Raw genomic sequence first — 10,411 nt, forward strand, 5'->3', positions numbered from 1 at the left:
AAATGTAATAATTATTACCTTTTAAATTATATTGTTGCTGATATTTTATTCTTAATGAGTTGTACCTGCTTTTTTTTTTTTTTTTTCTTATTTGTATTTAAGGTGAACTGATGTTGTGCTACTGGAACCATCATTTCCCTGAGGGATTGATAAAGTTCTATTGTATTCTAATAAGATGATTTCCTTTTCAGGAAAGTCCTTGCATATTTCAGGAATACACTGCTGAATGACCCAGGACAGCAGCTAGAATTTTCCATCTACTAATATTTTTGCAATTAGTTCATTTTCTCAATTTAAACATTTGTTTTATTTTGTTTTATGAAGGTTAGATTCAGGAGACAGACATTATTTCTACTTTTAGGATTAGGTTTCAAACTTTCCTTTTTGCCAAAGCATATAGTTAGGGCTGGACCAGGTGACCCTGAATCCTCCCTTAGTTATGCTGCAATAGGTGTAGGCTGCTGGAGGATTCCCATGATGCACTGGGTGTTTCTTCTTCACTCACTATGTGTTAATAGACCTCTCTGCATTGAATCATACCTGTTATTAATCTCTGTCTCTCTTCCACAGCATGCCTTTATCCTATCTTCCTTCTCTCACCCCAACCAATCACAGCAGATGGCCCCGCCCCTCCCTGAACCTGGTTCTGCTGGAGGTTTCTTCCTGTTAAAAGGGAGTTTTTCCTTCCCACTGTCACCAAAGTGCTTGCTCATAGGGGGTCATATGATCGTTGCGGTTTTCTCTGTATTATTATAGTGTCTTTACCTTATAAAGCGCTTTGACGCAACTGTTGTTGTAATTTAGTGCTATATAAATAATAATATAAATACAATTGAATTGAGTTTAACTGACTTAAAAAGCAAATTCAAGACCTCGGGAGAGTTCTTGAAGTGGAGTAAGGCTGGAGTTCCCATGTCACCACGCACCAACATCTTAAGGAGGGGGCTACAGTTGTTACATTTCTAATATCAAACTACTTCTTTTTTCAGAGATAACTGGAGGAAGAGTTTCGATGCACAGAATCCAAGTTGTTTGAAGTACAGTATAAGTTTACTGTCTGTGATGATTTGTCCTAAGTCCCCAAACCATTACCGAATAGTTTGCTGACCGTGACATCACCGTGCTTGAATGGCCAGCCAGCTTAACCAAGCTAAATCCCACAGAGCCTAGGTCACCGGTAGGCAGACTGTACTGTAAATCTTTTTTGATTGGTCTTATTAAATACATTTCAGAAATACATTTCTGACTTTCATGAAATAAATCATAATCATCAAATTAAAACAAAAAGAATTCACTTGACATGTAATATAGATTGTATAAAAAAGGAGTTGCTCCTGTTCTCGTTTCTTCATATGAGTTTGTATTGCGAATATTTTTAAAAAAAAGTTCTGTAAACTCCGTACCAGTTGGTGGCAGCACTGCGCCAGTTTGGGGTTTTTTGTTTGGCCCGAACATGAGGAAGAAGTATAAAGAAAGTGAGGAAGTGAGGAGGTGAGGAAGTGGACCTGCGGGGCTGCGAAGTGGACAGCAGAGTTTCGTGGCGTGTGCTGTCCTTAGAGCTTTGTCTTTTCCTTTAGCTGATCTTTGTTGTCGTGTACAGGATGTCTAAGAACACGGTGTCCGACCGCTTCAGGAAAGTAGATGTCGATGAATACGACGAGAACAAGTTCGTGGACGAGGAAGAGGGAGGAGAGAATCAGGGCGGTCCGGACGAGGCCGAGGTGGACTCTCTGCTCAGACAATATCCTTTAAGTTGGCGGCTGTTCTGCTGACGGCACGGCGAACAGTGATGTGTGTATGTGGACTCCGCGGAGGGCGGAGTATCGGTCCAGTTTTGGTGCTTCTCGTTACCCGTTTTTATATGGTTAAAATAACGTTCCGGGTATTTACAGTGACATAAAGTTGACGTTTCTGTGACATCCTGTATGCACTTTGTCGCATAGGAGCCTGTGAAAACTGACTTCCGGGTGTCAGTCACAGGAGGGTGTGGTTCTCTGTGACTTTTTCCTTTTTAAGGAAATGTTTCAGCCCCATTCTTTGTCCGTGTGTCGGACTGAGTGTATTATCAGAATTGTCATCGTTAAAGAGCTGCTGTTCAACTGCAGCCCGTGTAGTAAACCTGATTTCTCTCACCTGCTGCTTTCCGCGCATTTAAAGGCCTCGATGAAACCAACAGCAGTGCTTTAAGGTGAGCCCGGCTGCATAGAGAACAGGCTGAGGAGCTGTGCAGGAGGACTCGCTCCCTGGACTTTACCGCTGCCGTAGTTGTAAAATACAGTCACAGAAGTCTTTCTTTGATGTTATTTGTAATGAAACCTGCTGTTTGATTTAGAAACAGTTTACTCTTTGTTTTGTAGTTGCACTTTAGAGTGTCTTAAAACGGGAAGCAAAGGTCGTGTATCTCCGTCTCTGTGTTGTCCTTGACTGATATTTTGTAAGGGGAATCTGAATGGAGCTCTCAATGCTGTCCTAAAGAATCCTCCAATCAACACCAAGAACCAGAATGCCAAGGTACCAGTGTTTTTATTCAACCTGCCTCTCTACATTTATTTTCAATTCACTTCAATTTCATTTATACACTACCAAATCACAACAACAGCCTCCTCGCGATGCTTTATATTATAAGGGAAAGAATCAAGACAACAATAAAGAGAGCAAGCACTTAGTAACAGTGGGAAGAAAAAAACTCCCTTTTAAAGGAAGAAGCCTCCATCAGAACCAGGCTCAGGGAGGGCCAGCCAACGGCTGCGATACCCCACAGTGCCATTTAACTTCTCTGAATGTGGTTTTTTGTGTTTTCCCAAGAGATTTAATTGAAACATAATCAAAGTGTAACGCTTCAGTTTTAATTAAAACGTTTTCATAGAAAAGCTCCATTAACTGCTTAGGAGTTACAGCCATGTTTCAGGGTCCTGCTCATCTTTGTATAGATGGTTCATTCTCAGTACTCTGTAAAGAAACATTAGCAGACGGTGGCTGCCTGGAGTTTGGTTGTCATCAGAGAGTAATGTTAGTAGGTTTGCAGTAAAACAACCTATATGGAAAAGAGAGAGAGAGATCTATCTATATATATCTATATATCTATATATATATATATATATATATATATATATATATCTCTCTCTCTCTCTCTCTCTCTCTCTCTCTCTCTCTCTGTGTGTGTGTGTGTGTATGTATATGTATATATATATATATATATATATATATATAAAAACACCCAGCACGCCCCTGCGGGCGGTTTATCCTTCAAGCTCGGGTCCTCTACCAGAGGCCTGGGAGCTTGAGGGTCCTGCGCAGTATCTTAGCTGTTCCCAGGACTGCGCTCTTCTGGACAGAGATCTCCGATGTTGTTCCCGGGATCTGCTGGAGCCACTCGCCTAGCTTGGGAGTCACCGCACCTAGTGCTCCGATTACCACGGGGACCACAGTTACCTTCACCCTCCACATCCTCTCGAGCTCTTCTCTGAGCCCTTGGTATTTCTCCAGCTTCTCGTGTTCCTTCTTCCTGATATTGCTGTCATTCGGAACCGCTACATCGATCACTACAGCCGTCTTCTTCTGTTTGTCTACCACCACTATGTCCGGTTGGTTAGCCACCACCATTTTGTCCGTCTGCATCTGGAAGTCCCACAGGATCTTAGCTCGGTCATTCTCCATCACCCTTGGGGGCATCTCCCATTTTGACCTTGGGACTTCCAGGTTATACTCGGCACAGATGTTCCTGTACACTATGCCGGCCACTTGGTTATGGCGTTCCATGTATGCCTTGCCTGCTAGCATCTTGCACCCTGCTGTTATGTGCTGGATTGTCTCTGGGGCATCTTTACACAGCCTGCACCTGGGGTCTTGCCTGGTGTGATAGACCCCACCCTATATATATATATATATATATATATATATACACACATATATATATACACACATATATAGATATATATAGAGAGAGAGAGATCTTAATCTTATAAAGTTTGTATCTGTCTTGTGTGAAACTTTTATGAAAAGCATACAAGAGTGAAAACAGATGTAAGATCCCTTGAAAAATTATATAAATGAAACTTGTATGTTTTGGATACTTACTAAAACAATTTATGAAACTAATGAGAAAGTGGCCGCTTTCATGAGTAAATCATATAAGCCTTATATTACTCACTATATGAAGTAGGCCACAACTTATGCTTATGTCTTTTATAAGTTTTTACTATTTCTTTTCCATATGGGAATTTCCACTGGGCTGTATATTCTTTTGTTGCTGAAAGGTTATTGTGATCATCCACCACTGTTTTTTTTTTTTTTTTGGGGGGGGGGGGTTCTTTTTCTTTTCTTTTTTTTTCCCTCTCACAATGTTGATTTGGCCACTTCTTTAACCACGTGGAAAATTGATCGGTTCTACAAAAGTAACCGTGTAACACTAGCTCTTGATTAATTACATCTGAGATAGTCTCTCAGTATCTTGATTAAGGGCCCAGTACACCTGCTGCAACCTCATCTCACAGTCTCACTTGTACTTATACCCGCCGTTAAGGCTCTGTAATAGTCTCCTGAACGATAGGTGTTGCCACTCAGTCAGTATCGGCACATAAGCGCTGCTGTAGGAGAAAAAGAAATCAAAACACACACACACACACACACACACACACACACACACACACACACACACACACACACACACACACATGCATGTACACTGACCTAACCCCCCTCCAAACGCCTTCGAAGCTTATGTCTTTATGTTGTGAGATGTGCTGATTCATGTGCTGAGGTTTTTTTTTTTTTTTGTTGGTTTTTTTTCTGTCTGGGGGCAGTTCTTTTTTTCTCCTCGTCTTTCCTCATGTTGTGCATTTTCTATGGTTTCGGTTCAGGTCGCTGCTCATGTGGTCGACCGGCCAGTGTTACCTAGCCTGACCTGTCTCCCCAATGTGATGTTTGTGTATTGTATGTATGGTCGGCAAGGTATCATCTATCTTAATTAACCCTTGGGGATAAATAGTCTTTTTGACTTTGACTTTGAACACTTTGCCAAGTGTTTGTTTTGGGGTTTTGTTTTGTTTTCTTATATATTTGCATATTGAAACTAAAATTAGTCATTTTTGTGTTTTCATGGGTTTTTTCAGATCTTAATATCTCGTGAGACTTGCAGCTAATGTTCTTGAATGGATCGTTTCAATACTGTTTGAATGCATTTTGGACCTTCCTAATCTAAACTGCAGAGGTTTTCATAAAGTGTTGGGCATCAAAGCCATCATAATTTCAGGCTTTCAATTGAACTATTCTTTTTCCAGGGTTGAATGATTGTACATATGGGCTCAAATGTATACATCCAAACATTTTCTTCTCCTTATCCAGTTCAGGGTTGCAGGGAGGCTACAGCCTGTCCCAGCTGCCACAGGGCAAGAGATGGGGTACACCCCGGACAGGCTGTCAGTCTATCGCAGGGCTAACACAGGGAGACAGACAGCCATTCACTTTCACACCTATAGTCAGTTTAGCATCACCAGTTACTCTTTAGACTATGGGAGGAAGCCAGAGGTAGCCCACACTGACATGGGGAGAGCATGTAAACTCAATGGAGAAAGGCTCTGGCTTGATGGTGGATTCAAACCCAGGACCTGGGATTGAATTGACCTTGTTGCTGTGAAGCAAAAGTCCTAACCACTGTACCTCCATGCTGCCTATATACATACACCCCGACTAATATTTGGTTAACATATTTTGGTTGCACCTTGACAACATGCTTTTGGTAGTCATCAATAAGCTTTTGGCATAATTCTGGATTGATTGGAAACTCTTCTTGGCAGAATTGGTTTATTTAATTTGGTTAGTTTCCTTGCATGAACCTGACTTAAGTATATATACTTAACAGACCATCAGAGCATTATATACACCTGCTATTTAATAATATTTCTTATCTAAATAATTTGACTTAACAAAACTTTATAAAGAACAAAATATTTTAACCTTGCACATAAGACGAGCCAGGCCCTTGTAGTCAGTGCGACCAAAGGTAGCATAGCCACCATTAGCTCTCCCCCAGCAGGTTTTCCCTAGCAGCCGGGAAAACAGGATGGTTGGTTGATGGTGAGGAGGAAGCGTAGTCGCTCTATCAGCTATGTACCACAGGCCCTCAGCTGTTTTTTAAAAAGCTTGACCAAGCTGTCTTAGCTAGTTATAGGATCATGTCAAACCTCTTTTTATTGCTAATTATTTCAAAAACAGTTAACCAATCATCTGCAGAGGGATGGCTTATTTGAAGAGTTTGAGTCAGGTTTCAGAGCTCATCACAGCACAGAAACAGCTTTAGTGAAGGTATTACAGGTACTGCGCTGCACTGGTTTGTATCATATCTATCTAATAGACTCCAATTTGTGCATGTAAATGGAGAGTCCTCTTCACACACTGAGGTTAATTATGGTGTTCCACAGGGTTCAGTGCTAGGACCAATTCTTTTTTACATTATATATACATCCTTTCTCCATCATCAGAAGGCGTAAATGATACCCAACTTTATCTATCCATGAAGACAGATAAGACGGATAACATGAAATATGGTATCTAACCAGATTCTTACTCTGGATGGCATTACCTTGGCCTCCAGTAACACTGTGAGGAACCTTGGAGTCATTTTTGACCAAGACATATCTTTCAATATGCATATTAAATAATAACAGACTAAACGAATTACATGATACAATATGTTACAGAGTTTACAAATATGAGAAATAGCTCTAATATATACAAATAGCTCAATTATAAATATCAAGAATATTACAGGTGAAATATATATGATGGACATTTAACTCTAACCTGTGAACTTTGTCATGTGTTATTTTACTGTAGAGCATGAGCAACAGTGTGTAGCTATTGCAGTGTGTACTGTGCATTAGATTGAGGAGTTGTACAATGAGATGGCCACAGGCAGGAATGATTTCCTGTATCGTTCAGTGGTGCATTATGGGTAATCTTAGTCTCTCACTGAGCGTGCTCCTGTGACTAGCCAGCACATCATGGAATGGGTGTGAGGTATTGTCCAGCATTGTTTTCATCTTGGACGATAGCTGCCTCTCAGACGCCAGCTTAAGGAAGTCAACCCTAAACCTGCTGCCCCAGCATGCAACACGATAGAGGATGGCACTGGCCACAACAGACACATAGAAAATCCTGAGCATTGCCTGACAGATGTTGAAGGACCTTAGAGACTACTCTGGCCCTTCCTGTAGAGTGCAGTGATTTTCTTAACCCAGTCCAGTTTATTATCTATTTGTACTCCGAGGTATTTATAGTCCACAGCATCGCTGTTAGCTTATCTCCCAGGAGGGTCGGCCTGATGGTGTTGAAAGCACTGGAAAAGTCAAAAACATGACCCTCACAGTGCTCGCCGGCTGGTCCAGGTGGGTGTAGGCACGATTGAGCAGATAGATGATGACGTCCTCGGCTCTGAGATGGGGCTGGTAAGCAAACTGAAGAGGATCCTGATGTGGTCTGACTGTGGGTCGGAGCTGGTCCAGGATAAGTCTTTCCAGGGTCTTCATGACGTGGGATGTCAGTGCCATAGGCCTGTAATCCTGGGGTCCTCTTCTTGTCTCTCTCTTAGAGATAGGCTCAGAGTAGAGCTGCTACTCGTCCACACTGAAATTAAAGGTTTCCTCTTTGATAAAGCATGCAGTTGGGGCTGGATCAAATTAACCTAAATCCTCCCTTAGTTACCCTGCAGTAGGTTTGGGCTTCCCTTGATGCACTGAGTGTTGACTGTGCACTGACTATATGTTTATACATCACTCTGCGTATAATTATGAGTTATTATTCATCTCTGGCTCTTCTTCCACAGCGCATCTTTTTTTCTGTCTTCCTCCCCAGCCCTCTCTGAGGGGGATTCACCTGGAATCGTCTTCCTGTTAAAAGGGAGTTTTTCATTCCCAGTCTCCTCACAGTGCTTGCTGTTTTCTTTGTATTATTGTAGGGTCTTTACCTTGCAATATAAAGTACCCTGAGACAACTGTTGTGAATTGGGGCTATATAAATAAAACTGAATTGAAATGATGTGAGAGAGCTCAGGTGTCTTGATGGAAAGTGTTCATTTAGGTACCTGCTTTTTAATATGCAGTATCCTCCCCCTCTTTATGTGTGGTTATAGGAGCGAGCAGAGCAGCTGGTGGTCAAAGTGTTGAGCAGCTTCAAGAGCAGTGACATAGAGAAGGCCGTGGGCTCTCTGGACAAAGCAGGAGTGGATCTGCTCATGAAATACATCTACAGAGGCTTTGAGAAGCCCTCTGACAACAGTAGTGCTGTACTGCTGCAGTGGCATGAAAAGGTTAGTGATTTCCGTTAATAAACATCAAGCTAATACAATCTTAAGAGTGGAAATTTGCTGAAATCGAAACCAGTTTCCATTAAGTGGTTAGTGCCACGTTCACAAAGCCAGAGCTTTGATCACAATCACAGACGATTCCCTCAAATCGTAATGCAGAGAAAAGTTTATGGATGTTTCTTTTCTGCCTGATCTGTGTGCGTCCTCAGGCTCTGGCAGTGGGAGGAGTTGGCTCTATCGTGAGAGTCCTGACTGCGAGGAAGACTGTCTGATGGTCGCCAAACCTGCAGCGTCCAGTCACTCCACAGCTGATCGTGTTTCTGAACTTCTGTCTTTATACGGGACTTTTTTTCCAACTGCTCTTCTTTCTACTTTTTTCTACTTTCTGGATTTCACACGCATTTCTGGGATTTCAAAGTGCTGGGTGTCAGTCAGGCGGCAAGGTGCTGGCATCTCACACAATCTGTTTGGCATCCCTGCAAAGAGACCCCTCACTCAGATGCAAAGCAGCTCTGCAGCTCCTCCTTTAAACAGCTTCCCGGCTGCTCTGTTGGCTCTCTCACCATTCGCTCCGTCTTCTCTCCATCTTTCCCCTTTTCCTCTGGTAGAGTCGGACTCATCCAGGTTGAGATGGAGATGAAGTTTGTTTCTCTCCTAGTGCATGCTGGGATGACGTTCCTGTTTACCCTCAACTTTCTGAAGATATTTGTCCACTTTTTTTTCTACTCATGCCAAAACTGTGTTTGGTTCAGCCTGATTCGTGGCTGTTCTTACGTTGATGCTTTGTATATGTGAAACAACAAAAGAATAAAGAGCCGAAGCTGAACACTTATCTTTTCTGCTTCTGTTGAATCCTTTTATACATATAAAACTACTGTAGTTGTTTTGCTCAAACATTTGAAAATGAGTTTGTATTCTGCTGTTATCACAACAGCAGAATAGTTGGTAGTGATGGGATGAGCCGAGCCATCCGGACGGTCTTTGATGAACCGCCTTTTGAGGCTTTCTGCTTTATCAGTGAGTGATGATGAGCTGATCTGTCCCAGTAAAGTATTAGACATGATATGCCTGTAAATAATGATCGTGTTTACTATAATATTCATAAGTTTTATTTCAAGTTTAAGTGTTTGTTGTGCAACAAGCTGGAGTAAAACACCATCTCATCTATGGGTGTCATCTAGATGTGAGACTTTATAGGACTGTTTTACTGGTGCAGTCTGGCTTCCTCAGTACAAGAAACCAGTGGAGTCTGTGGAGAGCCACATGTGCCAAAACTAACTAAATGCATCATTAAATAATTCTCATTAATTAAAATATTTTAATTAAATGAAACATAAGCTAATTTTGTTTAACATTCTGGTATTGTGAGCGATGTTTCTAACAAATGACTTGAATAAAAAATATGAATAATTAACCATCAAGTAGCAGAACAAATGATAGAATCAGCCAATGTTCAGGGGAAAAAACTTTAAAATGACCCCTGCATAAATATGACAACCGAATCCAATTCATTAAAAATACCTTTGATGTGAAGTTACACTGATGTATTCAGCACTATGCTGAGGTCGTGTAACACTGGATTCCACTGAACTGAAAGGATGTCAAACATGATTACAGAGCAGAAACAGCACTGTGTGCTCCATGTTGAACTCTGAGATTCAGCTTTATTGACCAAACAGAAGGATGCAGTATACAAGCTCCACACACTGCTGATCAGACACACTCGACCTAAATGAAACATGAGTAACGCTGTGACTCGTAGGGTTCTCTGACCCACTCTTATGGTGAGCGTACTTTGTGAAATGGGACCATTTTCTTTGCTAAAGTTGGAAAACAGAAAATGTTTGAATTGGAACGCTCCTCTGTGACTTTCATAAGTCCAGTGTTGATTTCTGCTCAAACTATTTTTATTCAGAACAATGTATAGGTCAGTATAACAAAACAGAAACAGTATCTGCTCAAACACTGAGGTTAGTTGCAACAACTAGTTTCTACTATTCCTTCAGCTGCTACATTTTGCTTAATTACCTTTTTCTCTAGAATGGCAGAAATGAGTAAAATGTCATCTACACTCTCCAGAACCCAAATTATATTGACTGTGCAGAAAGA

At 41.4% G+C, this 10,411-nt stretch overlaps 1 protein-coding gene across 1 annotated transcript; it reads left to right on the plus strand.

Moving 5' to 3' along the window:
- Positions 1 to 1,462: 1,462 nt before the first annotated feature.
- Positions 1,463 to 9,134, plus strand: LOC100702953 (actin-related protein 2/3 complex subunit 5). Its single transcript, XM_005464964.4, has 4 exons — positions 1,463 to 1,741; positions 2,439 to 2,511; positions 8,129 to 8,305; positions 8,512 to 9,134. The coding sequence occupies exons 1-4, from the start codon at positions 1,602 to 1,604 to the stop codon at positions 8,572 to 8,574; spliced, it is 453 nt and encodes a 150-aa protein (XP_005465021.1). The 5' UTR covers positions 1,463 to 1,601; the 3' UTR covers positions 8,575 to 9,134.
- Positions 9,135 to 10,411: the final 1,277 nt, after the last annotated feature.

This window comes from Oreochromis niloticus, linkage group LG18 (genome assembly GCF_001858045.2).
Source record: "Oreochromis niloticus isolate F11D_XX linkage group LG18, O_niloticus_UMD_NMBU, whole genome shotgun sequence".
NCBI classification, from domain to species: Eukaryota; Metazoa; Chordata; class Actinopteri; order Cichliformes; family Cichlidae; genus Oreochromis; species Oreochromis niloticus.